Source organism: Raphanus sativus, chromosome 8 (assembly GCF_000801105.2).
Source record: "Raphanus sativus cultivar WK10039 chromosome 8, ASM80110v3, whole genome shotgun sequence".
Lineage (NCBI taxonomy): Eukaryota > Viridiplantae > Streptophyta > Magnoliopsida > Brassicales > Brassicaceae > Raphanus > Raphanus sativus.
In genome coordinates this window covers 13,981,687-14,003,166 of record NC_079518.1, presented here as the reverse complement: position 1 = coordinate 14,003,166, position 21,480 = coordinate 13,981,687, and the positions used below count along the sequence as shown (strand labels likewise).

At 39.8% G+C, this 21,480-nt stretch overlaps 3 protein-coding genes and 1 long non-coding RNA gene across 7 annotated transcripts; 1 reads left to right on the top strand and 3 right to left on the bottom strand.

Annotated features, from left to right (window-relative positions):
* Positions 1–688: 688 nt before the first annotated feature.
* Positions 689–3,020, top strand: LOC108820598 (uncharacterized). Its single transcript, XM_056992262.1, has 9 exons — positions 689–875; positions 1,038–1,102; positions 1,215–1,276; positions 1,357–1,836; positions 1,939–1,981; positions 2,070–2,192; positions 2,268–2,396; positions 2,498–2,583; positions 2,677–3,020. Exons 1-9 carry the CDS (start codon positions 728–730, stop codon positions 2,903–2,905), a joined length of 1,365 nt encoding a protein of 454 aa, XP_056848242.1. The 5' UTR covers positions 689–727; the 3' UTR covers positions 2,906–3,020.
* A 7,647-nt stretch (positions 3,021–10,667) lies between these two features.
* LOC130498990 (uncharacterized) lies at positions 10,668–12,886 on the bottom strand. The gene is made up of 3 exons (XM_056992867.1): positions 12,756–12,886; positions 10,845–12,693; positions 10,668–10,757 (listed from the first exon to the last, which is right to left on the bottom strand). Exons 1-3 carry the CDS (start codon positions 12,884–12,886, stop codon positions 10,668–10,670), a joined length of 2,070 nt encoding a protein of 689 aa, XP_056848847.1.
* A 1,616-nt stretch (positions 12,887–14,502) lies between these two features.
* Positions 14,503–15,349, bottom strand: LOC108820599 (proline-rich receptor-like protein kinase PERK9). Its single transcript, XM_018593572.2, has one exon. The coding sequence runs from the start codon at positions 15,240–15,242 to the stop codon at positions 14,748–14,750; it is 495 nt and encodes a 164-aa protein (XP_018449074.1). The 5' UTR covers positions 15,243–15,349; the 3' UTR covers positions 14,503–14,747.
* A 3,189-nt stretch (positions 15,350–18,538) lies between these two features.
* LOC108820600 (uncharacterized) lies at positions 18,539–20,671 on the bottom strand. 4 transcript variants are annotated; one of them, XR_001944324.2, is made up of 4 exons: positions 20,031–20,328; positions 19,862–19,942; positions 19,085–19,369; positions 18,539–18,843 (listed from the first exon to the last, which is right to left on the bottom strand). It is a non-coding gene; the product is annotated as an uncharacterized LOC108820600 (long non-coding RNA). The 4 variants fall into 4 exon arrangements; XR_008937285.1 differs by lacking the exon at positions 18,539–18,843 and adding an exon at positions 20,439–20,671 and having other exon boundaries at positions 18,850–19,369; positions 20,031–20,196; XR_001944325.2 differs by lacking the exon at positions 18,539–18,843 and having other exon boundaries at positions 18,850–19,369; positions 19,838–19,942.
* Between the last annotated feature and the right edge of the window lie 809 nt (positions 20,672–21,480).

The window sequence follows — 21,480 nt, the reverse complement described above, 5'->3', positions numbered from 1 at the left end:
GAGAGAGAGAGAGAGAGAGAGAGAGAGAGAGATGTCGAAATTACCTAGACTAAACACAATCAGAGACAATCAGAGGAGCACAATCGAAAGAGAGAGAGGAAGACGACATATGTTCTTCAGGACAGATTGGTGATTTAGGGTTTCTAATCGGGTTCTGGGTTGGTTGGTTTAGTTGTTTAATCGGGTTTTTATTTTCTAATCGGGTTATAATTGGGTAGTTTTTGGTTTAGTTAAGTAAGCGATTGGTTAAGCTTAGGTTTAGGGAACTTTAACCAATTTTAAACCGACATTTGTTGATATTAGTTTGATTTAGAAAGATTAGGTGGAAACGAGGTTCGAACTTTCCTATTATGTGGAAAATGGTTGTCAAACTTTGATGGTGTGCAATTAGGACGACCTCGAAACTTTGTGTACATTTATTACTATGCCATAGTTATGGTGGGGAAATACGTCGTCTTCCCATTATGTAATGCAGAAGAGCTTTTGCTACAATGAAACGAAGCGTTTGGAGCTCAAAAATCAAGACCCCTGTACTGACGAAAAAAACCCTATAAAGAGACCATTTTTTACAAGGAAAAAAAAAAAGAATCCTCTTTCCTCCTAACGGCTACTTTGTGAAAGAACGCTTCATCTTCGTGTCTGAGCTCGTAAACCACGAGGTCCACGACACTGCTCTCCTCTCTCTCTCTCTCTCTGTGCAAAAAAAAAAAAACTATAGTTGGTGTTAATGGAGGAAATCGAGCATATGATAGTGGAGGAGTTCAAGGAAGAAGACTTCTACGAGACGATACAAGCACCCAAGTTTGTTGACCTTACCTCCCCAGACCATCATCTCCCAGAAGGAGACGATCGTTACTGGTTCTGTTCCAGAGTCGGTTAGCATCTCAACCGCTCTCCTTTTGTCACAAATGTTTCATAGATCCTTTTGGTTTATTATAGTAATCGGTCTGAAAATTGCTAAATTAGGGTTTCAGTGAACATCTTTTTCTCGATTTGATCCCCTTTTGGCTTCATCATGGTGATAATGTGTGTATTAGGATGTGATCAGAAACATGAAGAGTTTATGGATTCGGAAGCCATCTACAAAAGATTCGTTCTTCGGGTCAGCTGCCAAAAAAAAAAAATCAAACCTTTCTTTTATCTGCCTTTGAGTTGATTTCTATTAAGAGATTCATCTCAAGATTAAGAACTTTGATGTTGATGAACATTACTAGGTAATGGCAGCGAGGAGTCCAAGTGTTCGTCTTCGTAAAGCTCTGTACAGAAAGGACTTCAGGTACATGAAACTACAACCTTGAGACGTGTGTTTTTTATCACTGTAGTGTGTGTGTATTTAACGTTACATTGTTATTACAGTGTTGATCCTAAATGCCCCGACACGGTTCCTGCAAAGCCTTCAAGATCACGCGTCTCTAGATTGGCTATGATCTCATCTATTCCTCACAAGCCTAATGGTTGCACTATGAGACCAAAAGAAGTATCCACAAACAAGGCATTAACTGAGCGAAAGAAGCAAACGCATAAGAGTCCAGCTGGTTTTAGGAGCGTTCAGGATCCGAGAGCTGCATCTACTACTACTAGAGCGTTGGAAAACAGAGTAGTTGTTGCTAAGTCTTTGGTGTTTGCTTCCCCAAAGAAGCTGGTTAGATTGAAGACTAACATAGACGATCAACCCCAAGCCAGAGAAGATCCTGCTTCAGTAAAGGAGAGTGGACTACATACATCAAAGCAACTTCATATTGAAGGAAAGGAAAATGCATTACCTTTGGAGTGTGATGACAACGAAAATGTTACAAATGCAAAACAAAGGGATGACAAGGAAAACTCTTCAGACAGGTGTGGAAAATGTTGTTTATTTGCTTTAGCTTAGGATTATGTTTTCCTCCCATCTTCACGAGATAGATATTCTTTCTGTTGTCTTGTCTGAAAACCTCGCAGGAAAGTCTTTGGCAATAAAGAGACTTGCGAAACCACTCAAAAGGTAGCTCAGTTTCTCTTTGTGTATACTTTGATTTCTCGTATGTTATGGTATGTATTAAGTGTTGCTGATGTGCTTTCTACTGAACCAGGCGATGACAATAATAGCGGATAACTGTTTTAATGGCAAGACTGTTTCGGCTAATAATACCCGCGTCAAGTATAATACAAAGCCTAAGCTCACGATTCCAAAGCCTTTCAGACTAAGAACCGATGTATGGTATAGCAGTAGTATGCAACTCTTGTTTGTTTTTTTTTCCTTTGATGGAAGAACAATTACATGTTTCCAGGAAAGAAGTATCCTCAAGGAATCAAACATGGAGAACAAACCACAACTTGTTCTCGTCGAAGAAGAAGAAACTACAAACATTCTCGGCTTCCATGGTGAAAACTTGGGTCCAAAACATGAGCCAGTTCGAGTAAGTTCTTAGTTACCAAAGCATCCATATCTGTTCATCGTGGGATTTTTTTTCTTTTTACATTTTGTGACATAATAATTTTGAGTAAATGTCAACTGCAGCTGGAGAAGAACACAAATTTTAGGTCAAAGCATATTAGAGCACTTGTTAGAAACGATGCCTCTGGCGATTTGGTGAACTGCAAGAGGTAGAGAGTCGCACAAACGAGTTTTTTCACCTTTAAACAACAGTTACCTTTTTCATCTTCATGTGATCTGAAAATGTTGTGCATTTTCCTCAGGGTTGTTGCATCAGGTACAAAGAAGCAAGTGGGAAGCAAAAGAGTTGTAACCATGGAGGAAACCACCTCGGTGATGAATGGAGAATCTACGGAAGGTGCAATCGTCAAAAAACCTTCTGTTGCTTCAGGGGAGAAAAGACCTTTAACTGTCCCAAAGGGACCAAACTTCCATTGCATTCATGTACCTAAGAGCTGTTGTTGTACAAAGAGAATGGCATCGCTTGTCTAAACTCTTCTGTTTAGTTCACACACGAGAGAGTGTTGTAATATTGGTTTGATCTTTGAAAACTAACAGAAGTGAGTTTGTTTTAGTGTGTATAAAAAAAGACTCACTTTGATCGTTAGTATTATTAGTGAGCTTCTGGAAAAATCAGCGTGCTCCATTCCCTGCTGTTTATATGTAAATCTTCAAGATTTGGGAAATTTGCTCTGTTTTTCGAGTGGTCTGAAAAAACATGGACTGATATGTCCACCAGCACGGAAACTTCATCGACTAAGAGAACATGCACTGCAACGTAACGATGTTGGCCAATAAAACGACTTCAAACTGTACCTTATCGGACACAGGTCATTGTTTCCTGGCTGCTTGTGTTGTTTGTGAGAATCACTAAGATACTTGGGAAACTGAGATACTGGCTAGTTTGTACTTAAATCTCCAGGACTCGGAACAATTGGTCATCTTCCACTTGTGACGGAAGCACTTGGTAGTTGGTACGCATCATGCTTGTCATTGTAATACATTTTGTTGTGATTGTGAACCAATGATAGATTGGAAGCTGATGATGATGAATGTCCCCTTGGGTAATGTACCACACAGAATAGTCTCTAGGGTGAACACCACGTAAATATATATACTTACTCTTTAATAAAAATGTATACATATATATTAGGCATATTACCGTATTTAGACAAAATAAAAGTATCATGTTAAGCAGTGCTTTCCAATCTTCACAACGTGTAAGATTTGTCAGTGGACGTTTAAAAAGTTTCAGACGTACTCCTTTTGTGGAGATTAATACCTATTACAATTAAACTGCGGTATGATTTCTACACATTGAAAAATAATGGGGGATATGAAAGAGACAGTCATGTGAACGTCTCTTTCTTTTTAGCTGTCCTCTTGGGTCCTACTTTATCCCTATTCCCTACCATTATTATTCACTACCCCTTACATATTCTTCCAATTTTTTTTGAATTTTCTTACTTTTTCTTTTTTTTTTATATGAAAAATCACATCTTGTCCATTACTATTTCATGAAAATGCAACCTACACAGAATTAAAAATGACTTTATTCCATAGAAAAATTCAAGATGACGACCTCTTTTTCTTTACATTTATGCGATCCTTTATGACACACAGTTTGCAATTTTAGCTTTTTGCTTTATTCGTATTCGTTCTATAAAGAAAAAAAAATCCTTTTTGTATTAACATTTCTCAATAACGTATTTTATTTGCTACAAATAGGAGAAATTTGCATAATGGGTCACTTTATGACTTTGGACACCTCTTTGGGTCACTTTGGGCTACTCGGACACTTTTTGCCAAACTAGAAGAGTTCGGTTACGCCCACTAGTTGCCATCTGTTTTCTTTTTTGAATTTCAAATCCCGTGGGCTAAACTGATTTATTTCTTATCCTTTTTAATTTTAATGGTTTGTCTGGATCTGGTAATTGACGGAAAAAAAACGAGGAGAGAGACGGTAAAAATTGCGACGACTGAAATCGGTACAGACGCAGGCCCTTCCGCAACCTTAAACCGAGATTTCCGCTGTGTGACGGCGTAAGAGGCTGTAATGACGGCGAGGAAGAGACGTCCATGGAAAGAGCATGTTGGAGGTGAGTTCTCCTTACCCTAACTGGCAATTTAGTTAACGGATTTCTAGGGTTTTTTTCTCTTTTTTTCTGACTTCTTCAGTTTAGCCGTCTACTGTACCATCGTGCCCCATCCACGCCTGCGTATAGTTCCCGATTTGTATTCCCTTTTCATTTGATTAGTGGCCCTAATCCCGAGTGCCGATTAAACGGTGTAGGAGTGCGATTGTGATGTGTGTATGTTTTTTTCTGTGCAAACGAGTGCTTATTTTATTGTTGGCTCTCTATTTTGCAGAAGAAAACGGTGAAGAAGACCTGAGGCTGCCGGAGCGGCTTTTCGCTACTGATAGATTCCCAAGCAGGCGCTTGAATGTGTACTCAACGCTCGAGTACTTGGTGGTGGTGAAGAACGTACTGCAGGGCACTCCGGAGCATGACAGGCTGATGGGGTCTTGCTTTGGGAAGTTGTATGACCTGCCTATAAGAAGGTGCAGCTACGCTTCTGTGATGATCCATGGGATGTTGGTTAGGCAGGTGGTAACGAAGAAGCGCTACGAAGTTTGGCCGGTTTTTGGCGGCAACCCGTGGAGGTTTTCGATGGTGGGCCGTGTGGAGAGTTTGAGGAGGGATATATCCCTGATTGCCAGCCCACCTACAGCGAAGATGATTATGCTTATTGGGATAAGTTGTTTGACGGTAAACGCGACATCACAATCCCGGACATCGTGAAGATGGTAACTGAGGATACCACCATTTCCCGCAGCCGGCGTTTTAGGCTTTGTTTAATCATCATTGTTGACGGGGTGCTAACTCCGTCTACACACCCGGTGCGGCCCAGTCTGAAGAACGTGAAGCTGGTTGAGCGCCTGAAGGATTTTTTGGCATTCCAATGGGGAAGGGAGTCCTTCTTTTGGACTGTGAGCACGATGATACCAGCGAAGCGGGTTATGGGCAGATGCGATGACCCAAACGGAGACTTTTGCGGCAAGCTTAGGCAGAAGACGAAGAAAATGGCTGGATTCCCCCTTGCTTTTCAGTTGGTTGCGTATGAGATGATTCCTGAGTTGCTGGCTAGGCTTGCTGGTACAGATGAGCTGAAGCTTAAGGATGCAAACCGAGTACAGAAGCACTATGGGATGACCCTAACTGACGTGCTTGATGCTGAACACGCCCCTGAGGTATTTTTTAATTTTTTTTGTAACCTGCAGCTGACGGTGTACGTTATGCTTGTGAACTGTACGTGTGTACACTTCAACAGTTGTATTTTTTGTGACTGTTTTTTGTGTACCAGTAAATAGGTGTATGTTTTTTTGGTTCGTTGTTGGTTCTTATAAGTTTTGAGCAATTTCCTCTTTCCACTATGTAGCTTCTCGTTCAGCCGATGATGGAGATTGGAGCTGATAAACCAGATGGCTGGGGGAAATGGGATGATGAGATAGCTGACCGTAGGGTGGACTATATTGCTGAGTCGATTAAGGGTGGGCGTAGGTTCACAAAGGGGCTTTGGCGTGGTGGGGATGCTGAGGAGACATTATATGATCATGAGTTGGCAACAGAAGCAAAAGAGGTAAAGAAAAGGAAGAGGTCCGAGGTTAGTACGCGAGGAGGTGCTGTTGCAGGCCCAGTTCTGAAGCAAAAAAGGGTTAGTGGTTATTTTAGGCGCCCAGCATTGGTGGGTGATGACCGTTATGATGCTATTGAAGCAAGGGTTGTGCATCTTGAAAAAGTGGTTGAAAGAATGAAAAGACAGTTGGGCAAGCGGAAGAGGAAAGGTGTTACACCGAGGAAGGAGTTGTTGAGCAGTGGTAAGGTGTTAAAGAAAAAGAGAAAGAGCAGAGAACCTGAGCCTGTGACGGATAGTTCTTCTGATGAGGACGAGCAGGTGAATGGAGATGAGGGACAACCGGGTGGGGAAACTGACGCGTTTGATTTGGGTTTACCAGACCAGGAAGGTGGAGGCAATCGTTATGAATATGGTGGGCAAACTGAGACAGGCGGAAGTGGGGAGAGAATAGCTGATAGTTTGGTTGAGGAGGGTACCAATGTTGATGAACTTGGCGGGGAAAATGATGCAGATGCACCAGCGTCAGGTAGTAGGCAGTCCAAAGCTGATAGTGTTGCTGGGGAAGGAATCAATTCTGATGAGCATGGTGGGCATACAGGGTCAGATGAACTAGAGTCAGTTAGTGGGGATCCCAAAGTAGAGGGTGATGGTGCGGATGGCGCTAGCAGTGGTGACTCCAAAGAAGAGAGTGGGAGTGAGGATGATGAGGGTAGTGTGAAGGAAGCTGAGAATGAACTGGTGGATGAAGATGGGAGTTCGTCTGATGAACATCCCCCTATACTTGTACCTTTGAAAGAAGGAGATGGTGTCCCAAGGCAGTGGGTAGAGGAAGGAGTTTCGGACCATCATGGAGGTGTACTGTACCGGGCAACAACTAGCTCAACGTACTATGTGGCTGGGGAGAAAGTAAGTTAATAATGCCTTAACAGTTAATGATAAATGGGGAACTGACTTAAAAGTATGTGGATATGCAGGATGCTGACTGTCTAGACAAGCTTGTTAATGTGTTATTTGACGAGTATGGTGGTGGCGATGGATCTGGTGTCCTGCTTGATGATGGTTCAAGTGTGGATAAGGTAAATTAAAGCTTGGGCTTGTGGTACTTGTTGAGATGCGTACACTGGAAGCATTTGAAGTCGATTGATTACAAGCATGTTTTTATGGTGTTGCTGCTAGGTTACGGAGGTGGGGGAGCCAGCTGATGTTGATGGTTCTGGTGTCCTGGTTTGTGATGGTTCAAGTACGAAGGAGGTAAATTAAAGCTTTGGGTTGGTGTCCTCGTTTTCGGATGCGTACACTGCAAGCTGTTGTAGTTGAATTGATTTAAAGCATGTTTTAATGGTGTTGCTGTTAGGTTACGGAGCAGAGGGAGCCTAGTGATGTTGATGTAAAGCGAGGGAAAGCAGAAACTGCACTGGTAAACCATTATAGTTGTCTGTGTATTGATGCATGTTTAGTAAAGAGTTGTGTAAAACATTAAGTGAGCACTTGTCCCTTGTTGGGTTTTCGAAAACAGGAATCTTGTGGTCTGGATTCTGAAGGAGTAGACGGTGCTTATGTTTCTGAGGAAGTGACGCAAACAGAGGTATGTGTACTATTGTTTTTCCGGTGTACAGCCTTCAGGCTGAACAGTAGATTACGGAAGCCGTATTTATTTGTTAATTATGCAAGCAGGTGGCAGATGAAGTATGTCCCGTACAAGAAGATGCAACAAAAGTAGAGGATGAAGCTGAGCTTAAGAGTAGTCTGTGTGTGAAAGATCATGGAACACCTGGGAAAGGTGATGAGGGTAGTCGCAGGATGGTGACAGATTTGAGTGATTTGTCCCCTGGTCCCAAAAGTGAGAAGCACAAGCCCCTTGAGTTGGAGGCAAACATGGCGTCGTTGTTGTTGGCTAAGGCCCCGTATACGTTAGACTAGATTGTGCCAAGTGTGGTAGACATCGACTTTGGCTACTTTGAGAAAGTGTTGACGTCGGATCCGAAAGTGTAAGTTTTTTTTTCTGGTACAATTTTTTTCCTGCGGGGGTCCTGTCATCTTATAATGTTTTCCCTGTTTTGGTTGAAAGCTTGCATCTTGGCGCTGGTGATTATAATCTTGACAACCAGTTTTTCTTGGACTTGGCAACTCCACAAAAATGGGTGACAAGCAAGGTTTGTTAGTGTTTTTGTTAGAGAGTTTTTTGTTTAGTTTGTTGGTTTATGATTGAATTTGTTTTTTTGTCAACCAGCATATGGAAGTGTTGGTGGACTACATTGGGCAGAGGCATGCAGAGGTTTTGAAAACCAACAAGGCTTTGTTTGTGGCTCCATGGTTCATTGAACAATTCAGCTTGAAAGCCAGGGCCTTTAATGCGGCTACTTACAAAAGCAGGGTTTTTTCTGACCCGAAGCTTGCAGCTTATCTAACTAAGGAGGGGAAGAAACTTGGAGTGCATGTGGATAAGTTCTATACCCCGATGTTTTGGGGGACAGATCACTGGGTGGGCTTGCAGGTGGGCATCAAAGAGTGGAGTGTGTTGGTGTATGATCCTGATCGCAGGCTTAGGAAAATGGAGGAGGTGATGAAAATAATGACTCCTATTGCGAAGATGCTGCCTTACCTGGTGAGGAAGGTTTGCCCAGCACAGTTTCTTGGTGTGCGTGGTGTTGAACCCTTTGGTGTTCTGTTGATGAACGATGGTTACCAGAATACAAGGAGTGGGGATTGTGGTCCTGTGGCGATGAAGTATATGGAGTTGGCGGCGACTGGGGTGTATGAGCCTGATGTAGAAGACCTCACAGATGAGTTGGTTGACATTTTCAGGAAGCAGTATGCGATGGATGTGTACAAGGACTGGATAGTACCCCTGTACATGGGTAATGATGGTGGCAGCTAAGTATTTTAATGGATGTTAGGGATTTTTTTTGGGATGTATGATAGTCGGGGGGTTGTTTGGGTTTTAATGTCGGCTAATTGTAAACCATTTGGTTTGTGTTTGTTGTTTTAAGGAAGAAAATGTTAAACTTAAACTTAATTATGCTTTTGATATGTAATGAAGGAGTTATGCTTCTTTCATGAGCGAGCTAGCGTGTACGAAGGTCCCGTTGTACACGCGTTTAGCGTCGGTTCAGGACAAACACACGCTTGTACACAAATTAACCACTCCCCGTGTACGGTAAAACAACAGTACAAGTAAGTTTCAACTCCAGTTTGTAGGCTGTCAAAGGTCACTCGGAGTTGGTGGAAAGGCCAAGCTAACTGGTCAGTAGAATTTGGTGTAAAAGGTCAAGTAAGGTGGATGATCTGCCACATTGGTGGTTGTTAAAAAAGACTTCAAACTGGTGGTGTTGGTAACTTAACCAAGACACAGAAAATGCTAATACATTTTGCATAGAGAATCTAATAGATATGCGGTGAAGCATAGAGTCATTAAGTGATACATGTTAGGTTTAAGAGTTGGTACTCACAGGGGGAAGTTGACATAATGCCTAGAGACTCTAATAGATATACATAACTGGTAGGTTTCCCCTGTTACATTAAGAACCAGTAGCACAGGGCCAGCACAATGAGACAGACAAACAGGTTCTTGAAGGATTTAATTTCCATTTTGACGTCTTGTATTTCATCCTGGAAAACGCTCAGCTCCTTGGCCGCACCCTCAGCCTTGCTATACGAACAACGAGTTTCTGATTTGAGTGAATCAATTTCCGATTGGCAAGCTTCTAAATCCTTAGCAGTGGCTAAAGATCAAGTTTGAATAGTGTCCAAACGGTCCTTGATATCCTCAATCTCTTCGACCATGGATACATCTGTCCATTTGAATAGATGGTATCGATTGTTCTACAGAATCGAAAGAAATAAAATCATCAGTCGGAGTAACTTAAGAGAGAAGTGTAAGAATGAAACACATAATATAAATAAGTAATAGGGGGTGTGGATCTGGTCCCACGGCTGATGAAGATGATTCAGTTGATAAAAATAACCTCATCGCCGTAGGGGCATTTGTGAAACAGACGGCCGGGATTGCTGATCGTTTTGGAGGTAAATCGTGAAACGCGAGCTCCGCACCTGCAGTATGTCGGAAAACCCCTAATATTTTCTCCCATAGCGTTTCTGTCTCTGCCACTCGTGTTTTTCCTATCGGAGAAGAGGCGTTAACCTAACATCGGGAATTTCCCCCGCATTGTTGGTGAGTTTTTTCCGAAGACTTTCTGAAAACGGTGGCGTTTTGACAATTCTAGGTAATTAGGATGTTCGTTCGGGTCGGAAATGCAGATGGGCTATTGGGCTTTTTGTTTTTTAGGCCCTTTAGATTTGGTATGTTGCTATCTATAGGCGTACATATGTACTGCTTGTTGTAAGCCTTGTATCCTGTAAGTGTAGTACATATGTACAGGGGGTGACGATGTAAACAGATGACAAGATATGTAGAAGCTGTTTTATCCGACAAAAGACAAAATAGATATTACCACAGCCAGTACAAGTTTATGGCATGGGAAAGTTAAAAGCGATTACATGTTTGAATTGTTTTTGACATGTATGCAATAAGCCAAAAAAGATAGCAAATCAGAACTGATCCTTGGTGAATTTGCTATCCAAAAGGTACATCACTTGGATATAAGATTCACCGGAGTCAGAGTGGAACGATGCAGCGGGTTCGGTTGTGACCAGTTCCTCCGCAACGAGTACACTTGTTTGGAACAGTTTTGGTTTTCTTGGCAGGCTGAGTTAAGCAAGTAATTTAGTAAGTAACAAACAAATTGAATAATGTAATATAGTTAGTCATTGAGATTAAGAACTGATGAGTTACCGGTATCTCGCCAGTTGACGGGATTCGGCATTCACGAGGTCTTCCAGAAGGGCGACGAGTTTTTGGAGGGTAAATAGTCAGATCAGCAATCTCTGGAGGGATGGAGTGGTCGCCTACTGGAGCTTCTGGGTAGATGACACCAGCATATGTCTCGATCCAGTACTTTGTTTTATAGAACTCACCAACTAATTGGTTGTAGGGGAGACCAACAGAGTCAGCGGCAAGAAGTGCATGGCCACATGGTATCTTGAGCTTCTGAAAGACCTGGCATGTACAAGCCTTTGTATCCAAGTGGACAGTGTTACCGTGCCCGAAAAGGCCCCTAACTGAAAAGCTCCAGTCCCTAGATGGATAGATCTTGCTGCCTTTGGTAAGTCGGATGTGTGTCTGAATGACCTTATCCACCTCTGGGGTGACAAGACCCCTATGTTTTGATGATTTTGTCCTCCTAGCTGAGAACCACCTTGTTAGCATCCGTTGGATGAACATGAACATCTCAACAATTGGAGAAGCTCTAGATTTCGAGATAGCATTGTTCAGCTGCTCTGCAACGTTGCTGGTGAGGAGATTGTAACGGTTTCCTTGAAAATAAGTACGTGTCCATTTCGCCGTTCCGATGTCTTCGAGGTATTTGAAGCAGGCAGCATTAGCTATCTTGATTTTGTCGAAGTTCTTATCAAAATCTGAACGGCGGAATGAGAATGCAGCTTCGCACACCATCTTTGCAAGCCCCTTGCTTTTGTAGCGGGAGACCACATTCCGCATAAGGTGAACAATGCAGGCTCCATGATGTGCTTTAGGAAAAACCAGGCTTTTGGCCTTGACAATGGAGGCATGGCGATCAGAGATGATGGTGAGCGTGTTTGCGTCAGCAATGATCCTTTCAACCTTGCTAAGGAACCAAGTCCAGGCCTCTTCTGTTTCTCCATCAACCACAGTGAAGGCGAGAGGGAAGACTTGGAAGTTACCGTCTTGACTACTAGCAGTGAGGAGTACGCCTTTATATTTTCCAGACAAGTGGGTTCCATCAATAATTAGAACAGGCCTGAGGCGGCGGAAACCTTTGATTGATGCACCAAATGCTAGAAAAGCGTACAGGAAACGTGTAGCCCCGTCATCATCAATCTCGGTTTCAATAGCAGTGATGGTGTCGGGATTAGTTGCTTTCAGCCTCTCAAAATAGTCAGCAATGTTAAGGAACGATTCCTCCGCATTACCATGAGTGAGGTCTAGTGCAATCCCTTTAGCACGGTGGCATTTCATGTACGAAGCAGAAACGCGGAGATCTTCCAGGATAAGCTGCTGAAGTTGGACAGCTTTGGGTGCATCAGTGGGATCTCCATATTTGGAGCGATAGATATGTCCCAACACCTTTGCTGTAGCACGCTTCTTGTAAAGTCTGCGAGTGTCCATGTCGCATGTGTGGTTTAGCTGGCACTTATTAATAGTGTAGTAGCCGCAGGTCGTGAGCTCCTTCGCAAGGATTCTCCAGTCACAACGAGTGTCATGGCAACTGAGGACAAAGGAATGCCTGCTGGTTCTGGTCTGCCTGAAATGAAACTGTTCCTTTATTGCATAGATGGCAATTCCGATCTGACAGTCTTGTTTTGAGGCATACAATTTTCCAACATATGGTTCATCATCGTCGATATCCAAATTAGGGACATCTTCAGCTTCATACAATGTGTCATCAAACAGGGGCGGGACATCGAACTCCTCGTCGCTGATCTCTGACAAAGGCCTGGTCTCTCGCGAAGGTGGGGTGGGAGGCCGGATCTGGTCTTGATGAGCACGAGTACGAGAAGCACCTGCGGAGGCAGAACCACGGGGGGGCGGCGGGCAGTTACGGCTGTGTACAGGGGGACAACTACGACTCTGCACAGGTGTACAAGTCTGGGGGGTACATCTGACGAAGATGATCCAAGCTCAGGTTTGCAGTATGGTGGTAGTTCCCCTGAAACTAGGACGGTGTGATCAAAAGCGTCACCTGTTGTGCAGTGGATGATGTGAGGTGCGGTCTTGGGTACTGATATGCCCGCCATAAGCTCGGGCGCATCTGAACCACCAAGATGTTTATCAATAAGAGGAGCCCAAAATTATTCATCATACCCTCGAGATTGAACATCATCAATATCCGGAGGGACCTCTGCATCAGAACCAGTTTCCTCATCATCGTCTGTAACCCAACTGTCAGGTATGTTGCCAGGGTCTTCTTTAAACATGTCTTCGAGCATCTCATCTCCACACAAGATGGTTTCATCTATAAGAGATAAGCGAGAGGGTTTAGCTGGACAAGATCTCCGTGCATTAGGAAACGGTCGATTTAGAGTGTCCTCGCCTGGAATAGAGCCGTCTGGAATTTGAGACGCAGAAGAAGGACGTGTTGCCGGAGGACAGCTAGCAGGCTGAATAGGTGGATAACTAACATGCTGAACAGGAGGGGATCCCAGAGGGGGTACATGTGTACGGTTTGAGATCTGTCCAGTCAGGCAATCCTGAGAGAAGGCTAGTTCATCATCGTCGAAAAGGGAGAAGCCAGGGATTTTGAAACCAGCAGTGGAGGGGGGGGGGGGGGCGCAGACCAGATGAAGAGAATGGACTGTGTGTCCTCTTTATTGGTTGATTAGGAGTGGTGAATGGTAAAGGATTCTCATCAACATGGCTTGTCTGAGAAGCCCGCAGCTGAGAGTTGAAAGTAACAAACAGGTTCATCCCTTTGTTGGTTTGGAAGTGCTGATAAAAGTAGGAGACAGCCCCATCGTTTGTAAGCATAACAGGTGGTGTGGTTAAGCCTGTTGCTAGTTCCTTCGAATTCGGTGGCCAGTAGCTAAGAGAAGCAGTGCGGAGAACTTCGTTGTTGTCAAAGAACTCCTTGAACACAGTGGTCAGTAATTCCGTCAAAGTTATGCCGGAACGGAGAGAGACAATTCTGGTCATGTGGTCTTTGTCTATCGAGAAATTCCAGTTGCTATCCTTGTTAATTTGCCACTCACCGGCGATGACCATGCAATGCTCAGCCATGGCGAGCCCTGAAATCGAGTAGAAAAAAGGTTAAGATACAAGAACAGTTAACCTGTGAGGTGCAATTAATCTAAATAATCAAGGTTAGATGGCTAACAAACCTAATTAGCAGAAGATTAGCAGGAAGTTGACAAACTAAGTGACATGGAAAGCAACGGTTAATCTCTTAAGAGAAAGGGAGGAGAGGTGAAAACGGATAGCAGAGTTACGACGATGAGGTTGGGTAGAGGTAAAACTCAGACAAATTCTGGACCCTTGGATTGAGAAGTATCCATTCAAATCTAAGGGTGGGGGTTGAAGCAGGAATCAGTCTTGTCCAGATCTGAGAAAGCCAATATGGGACGTCCATTACTTTTATAGATCAGAGGCTGAGATAAAAGCCTGCCTATTTCCTTATTTAGTCAAGTACAAAATTAGTTGGAAGTGGACAACTAGAGCTTCTTCCCGTCGATACCGAACTAATAGTTGAAAGAAAGTGCTCTTGTATAAACAAGTGACTCATTTCGCTATTAATAACTACAAAAGTGACTCAGTAAGTAAATTTCTCCTACAAATAGTTACCTCCACTGTGTTACATATATACACTTATCTCTCTTTTTTTACTTTTCTTGTGAACCATATACATTGATATCATTCATTAACAAAAGAGAGATATATTGATAAATTGCGTTACTGATAATTTGTCTGTGAAAATTTGGATAATAATGAATTTACATCACATACATCAACTAGAGTCAATGATAAAACTTATTAAGCAAACAAATGTCTGAACCGTACATATCAAACACAAACTCAAATATGATAAACCGATGAAAACTAATGGCTCGAAAAATAATGAAAGTAAATTACACGAACACGATGCTGTCCAGTTTGATAATAATCTCAAACGAGAAGCAAATGAGCTGCAATAAGTAACGAAAGTGCTACGACGTCGTTTCTTACATTGAATGCTCCGGAATCTGGCGAGGACGTTGCCGGTGGCATTGGTCCCAGAGAAGGAGAAGAATCCATTCCTGGCATCATAGGTGGTGAAGCCATATCAGGGATTGTTTCTGGGCTTGGGGCCATAGGAGTTGGTGGGCTCATTGGGCTTGAAGATGGAGTCATGGACATAGGTGGTGTTGCCATGGACATAGGTGGTGGTGCCATAGCCATAGGTGGAGGAGCCATAGGCATAGGCGGTGGAGCCATAGGCATAGGTGGGGGAGTCATCATTGGCATAGGTGGTGGAGTCATCATTGGCATTGGAGAGCCGCCGCTAGGCATTGGCGGCATGGACATGGAGCCAGAAGGAGCCATCATGGGAGATTGAGCTAAAGAGAAATGAACTAAAACCATAGACAATGTGAGCAAAAGGAAGGCTCCTGAAGAGGCCATGGTTATGTGTGTGTTTGTGTTGTGAATAGTGGTTTAGGTGAAGTAATATATAGAGAAAGGATATGCAATGTGAGTTGTAAAAGAGTGGGAGAGAAAAGTGAAGGTTCTTTGTGCTATTGGGGATATATATATACATATATATGTATATTAGAGATTATTTGTTTTAAATTTTTTGACCGTTGGATATAAAGTGTGAAACGTATCAGTCGATGGATAGGTATGAGATGCTGATTTATTTTCCTCCACATATCTCTTTGTAGGTACAGGTAAAATAATCAATTGACATGATAACCGGGTTATTATGATTATGGTGTCTTTTATTTGATTCTTTATCTCTTTTATTTATAGTGGGAACATCAATCCGATTCACGGGTTGGTTTTCAGGGACCATCAAAATTATTAGCAAGGACATTAATGATGTTTGTTAGCCATTAATATGGTAGAACGATGTTCATATATATTCCCTCCGTTTTTAAACGATGGAGGTTCTGGAAAAAAATTTGTTTCAAAAGGATAGTTTTTTAACATTTTCAATGTTTGGTTTAATAAAAAATTGTAAGTTTAAAAAAAGTTAACGGTGTTTATTAAATTTTTATTGGCTAAAAGTTATGGAAAATTGTTATTCACAAAAAATAATGCACTTACAATCAAAATTTAATGAGTTTTCTTAATATATGTGAAATTTTAAAAATAACTATCTTTTAGAAACAGAGAGAAAATATATTTAAGGTTAGACTATTACAGCATCAATATTGGAGCTGTCCTTAAGAGAGAAAGAGAGAGGACCGAAGCAAAAAGTGAAGGGAAAGCCCTTGTATAAGGACAACCCTTACATAGCCCTTACACATTCATGACCAAAAAAAAAAAAAATTGGGAACTTTGGTGGAAGGACACCAATAATGATGGTCTTGTAACCAAGTCAAGTCAATATATATATCCTATAATATCATAATGCAAAAATGGTGGAGCATGTAGAGAGCTTTACAAAATGATTGTTAATCTAATATCATTAAAATGCATTCATCTTTTTAATAAGTTAATAAAAAAATCTAAAGTGAAATATGTTTGATTTAGAATAATTGAAGGATGAATGGCATATAGGAAAATATATTTACGTCATACTCGTATGAATGGAAGCAAAACACGGAGAACATCACTAACTAATTAGAAAGTAACTAAACAAGTCATTTGAGTCTTCCAAAACTAATGCATCAGCCATCTGCCCATTACAAAAATCTAGTAGAAAATGATAAAATACCATAATTCTATGTTACAAAACAAACAACAAAAAGGGACCATACGTGTTGTACTCCCTCTGTTTTTTAAAGATGTATGTTTTAGAGTTTTCACACATATTAAGAAAACACATTAATCATGCATTGTTTTTAGAAATTACCAAATTTCAATGCATTTTAACCAATAGTCTTTCAATAAATTCAATTAATTTTATTGAAATTTACAATTTTTATATAGAAAACATAAAAAAATACATCTTTTTGAAACAAATATTTTTTCCAGAACATGCATCTTTTAAAAACAGAGGGAGTATTACGTAACACATCTTAATAAACTCCACGGCCAAATATTATGTTCGCACTCACAAACCGCCATTTATGGTTGTCCCCATACTATTTTTTTTTGTCTCACACCAGTACTCTGTGGCCCTCATTTACTATTTAACCATCTTCTTACATTAGACCATCACAAAAAGGCACATGTTCCATCCGTATATATTCTCGATCATATCATATTTACATAAAAAGTAATTTGACTTTTAATCGACGAAGCTTGTACATTTAGTCGACTCGTGAATTGCGACCGTTATGACACTTGAATGCTTGATCAAATGTATTCTCGTAACTCATTATTAGTCTATAAAATTAGGTGAAGTATATAAGGACAACACTTGAATTAAGTCTGATATCTTATTTGTAGTTACTAATCAGAAGGGCATGTGGTTTTCGATTATGGATTACTAGGGTCGGCCCGCCCTACGGGCGGGATTTGATTTTAATTTTTGTTATTTTAGTTTGTATAATTGTTATTTAATCTTGTTGTTTGTATGTCAAGATGGTGAATTAAAATGGTATGTACGAAACTAATTTATGTTTTTAAGTATGGGCGAGGTCAATGGTTTGATCGGATAGGGATAATATACGGGTTGAATTATTTAGTTTACTGATGGAGTCATGGTGGTTCTATTTTAGTGTTCGGTTAATTTTTTTTTAAAGAAAATTAAATCATAATTGTGGGAATAACTTGTTGTTTATTTTGTTTGGGCTATAAATGATTGCTTTATCTGTTCTTTTAAATAGATTTTCATGTTATGGTGTTGACACAACTCAATAAGAATTTGAGGAGTTTGAAATTGAGTTGGTTTGGCGTTTTTTTTTAGATTTAGTTTTGTTGAATGCTACATCAGCCCTGTTTTTTTTTTTTAGTTTTTTTTGTTTGGTGTTTGATAATCTTTTCTATCTTAATTTGTTTTAACATTAGTTTCGCGTTACATATTTGTTACTTTTCTTGTATTTTATCTTTATTTTTCCATTGATTTTATTTGTTATAAAAAGATTTGTCTTCAGTTTCGTCGCAGTTGACGAATTTTGGTAACTAATGCAATCGTTGCAATTATTTGACAAAGACTTGTATTTTTCTTTGCGGATCTCTTAATATGTTTGTTTTAGTTTAAATTATCTTGTTTCGCTTTTGTTTACTTTGTATCTTTTCGAGTTATTTAATATTATAGCTTTTATTAAACTGTTGGCAAATATACTTTTTTATTTTCATATCTATGCATTTTTAATAATTAATAACATTAGCTTTCACTACTTTTTACAATAGCTTTGATTACTTCTTTTTTGTTTCTCTATAAATCACATACTTTTCACTATTAAGATAAAAAAAAGGTGGTTATCTTTTTTTCCAAATTTCACTTAAATAAAAATACAATAAATTTTCAAAATTTTAGTCAATTACACTTAACACGAAAAACATGAGTCATTCCTCGTTTAAATATTTTTATTTCTTGAATTCAGAAATATTTTATTTGTATTTCTTATAAAATTATATTAATTTATAAGTTAAAATTTTAATTTTAACAAATTTACTCTATATTTTCTGAATTCAGCAATATTTTAGTCGGTTTTATGGATTACTCCAGCCGATTTTCTTGATGCAAATGATTTTCACATATATTAACAATTTACTCTATATTACCACATCCACATGACCTTTATAATTATATTTTCATATATTAATATTCTATTTTACTTCAAATTAATTATTTATATATATTATTAAAAATATCAAAAATATCCATACTTTCCGTTTTCTTTGTAATCCTCACAAATTTCTGGCTAGTGAGCCAACAGTTCAAATAGCTTTTTACTTTCTGCTCGTCTCCTACTCTACTCATTAGGACACCTAGGATTACACTCACAAACTTATAATCAAATCTAGCTGAGATACTATGATATGAGAAGAAGCTCTTAATGGTGTGTCAGCCTCCAACTTCCTCGCCAAATATTTTCTAATCTCTTCTCTACCCAATTTTGTGATCGGCTGGAGTAATCCATAAAACCGGTTGATTACATAAAGAGACCTATATCATACATGATATGTACAACGACAATCGGTTATGAAAACAAAGCTTCAAGCTTAAGCTACATAGGCTTAAGCAGAAAAAGACAGCGTACTCTTATCTTACACTCCATACCGTTAGTAATCTTATTAAGCATCATGTATAAAGTTTACAGACTTTCTGAATTTTTCACGTAAATATAGCCTTTGAATACAACCCACTTGCATCACAACGAATGTAATAAAGGAAATGTGTGACGCACCTTTTCAGCTGTAGGTAGGTCCTTGGGTTTTAAAGACAACATATGGATAGGCTTCTTATGTGAGAAATGAATAGGCTTCTTCTTCTTCGAGCTTTCCTGTTCCTAACATGTCGCATTCAGTGCACACATTTCAGCCAAAATAGTAACAATGCAGCTGTGGAATCTGGAAAGGGACGTAGACCTTCCAATGGCTTCCGCAGATTTGAGTTTCCAACATATCAGTCATCAAATCTAATTGCTGGACCACATGTTCACCCGGGGAAAAGAAGTTTCCTTGTAAGAGCTCTGCAGAAATGCACCCTATACGTTATTGTCAGCGTACTGAACATAAGAAAATAATTAAAAAAAAAGAACATTACAAAGCCAATTACAATCTACAGGAGAAAGCACTAATGGCTACCATTTCCTATTAAGATAACATGTGATAAAATAATGTACGATTATGAAAACGACTTTTGCGTACAAATGGAAAACAACAAATGAGGCAAACTTATATTCCAAAGAGCATGTCATAATAACTTGATGGGTCACGTTGATTTCCCCAGCAATTATGTAGACCCAACATGGGAACACAATTTCTGCAGCTTTTGGATTACCAAAAAATACCCTAGCCTACAACTTGGATACGAAGATACGGGGAGATGTGAAGAAATAAACTATACATTAAGAAGATTTTATATTCACAGTTGATATTAGCTGGTGCCCGAAAAGATCACAAATTCACATTACTTTAATGAGTGTGAAAGAACTTACATTAGCTTCTGATGTTGGATTTACCTTTCCGTTTACTGTGAATGGTCCACCAAGAAGAACAATCCGTCCGACATTTTTTTAAAACTCAGGTTCAAGCTGAACAATCTGCATGTAAAGATAACAAAAATCTTCAATAAGATAGTGAGATAGAGATAGAGATGAGACCCAACAAATGAGCATGAGAAAGTCTAACCAGTGCGATGTTTGCCAGAGATCCCAAAGCAACAACAATGAGCTCTTGTGTTTCGTCTCTCCTAGATTGGTTGATTTTCATCGGTTTGCCATGGAGACGTAAAAATTTAGTAAGCATAGAGAGCCGGTAGGTTGCGATGATCACTTAGCCCATTGAAAACACTGACCTGCGAAGTTGTTACGGTAAGTAAAAGTGAGATGCAAAACATAAAATAACAAAATATTGATCTGGGTCAAACGAATATCAAAGCAAAGCAGTAACATTGATCTAAATGAAGAGAGAAAGAGAGAGAGAGAGAGAGAGAGAGAGAGAGAGAGAGGAGAGAAGAGAAGAGAGAGAGAGAGAGAGAGAGAGAGAGGAGAGAGAGAGAGAGAGAGAGAGAGAGATTATATGGAGGTGGAGGAGTACCTGAGAAGTTGCTTGTTAAAAGTTAAGGTTTTGCAATCCTATGTTGGGAAGGTGTAGAGGTGGAGAGAGTTAATAGGGACTCTAAACAGCCTTGGATCATAAATGGCGTTGTATTACTTATTCCCGTAACGGTTCAAGGAGATGAATTGCAGACGGACCAACACGGAGCTCCACCCAGAGATTTCTCACGAAGATGCGTCTCACACGACTCTACAACCTCAATTGTCAATGGACCTAATTGGAGTTCGATAAAGAACCCTAGATACCAGAAGTCTTCATCCTCGAAGAAGTTGAAGGCTACGACGGAGCAAGCTTTTGTTTTGGTTTCAGCCCATAAACATTATTCAAAGCCTATAACAAAAGAAACTCGGTAAGTCCTTAACATTAACACGTTCAAAAGAAAGTCGGGCTAGTCCATAAACATCAATGAAGCTTCGCGTTAGTTTTATTAAGCTGGACAGGTGTCATCACCACGTTGACCGAATTAGTGACATGGATGCTGATGTGTCTTCACCAGGAGAGAGTGAAGTCTACTTTATATATATATATATATATATATATATAATATATATATATATTTTTTAATTTTTTTCGATTTCAAGTCATTCGGTTTTCTCTTCAGTATTCATATATGAACATGAAAATCAATTCAGATCAGTTGGGTATAAAAACAAGTAAGTTTTTTATAGTTTTTGAATTATAAGTTTTCAAATTAAAACTTTTTATATTTTTTTCGTTTTTTGCAAACTTTCTTTTAAAAGTTCAAAATTTATTTTTGAACCTATATTTTTTTTAAACATTTAGGTATTTATTATATGTTTATTGAAATTCTAAACTCACATTCCAAAACCCACATCTCAACTCTCAACCCTAAGTATAGATTAATTAAACTTATGATTATAAGTGTCTATTTACCTATTTAAATATGAGGATCAATGTGGTTAAGACAAATAAAAAATTGTATTAGGAATGTGGTAGTTTTGATAATTCTCATCATATTAACTGAAACTAGAGTTTGAACTATGCATCTTTGCGGATATCT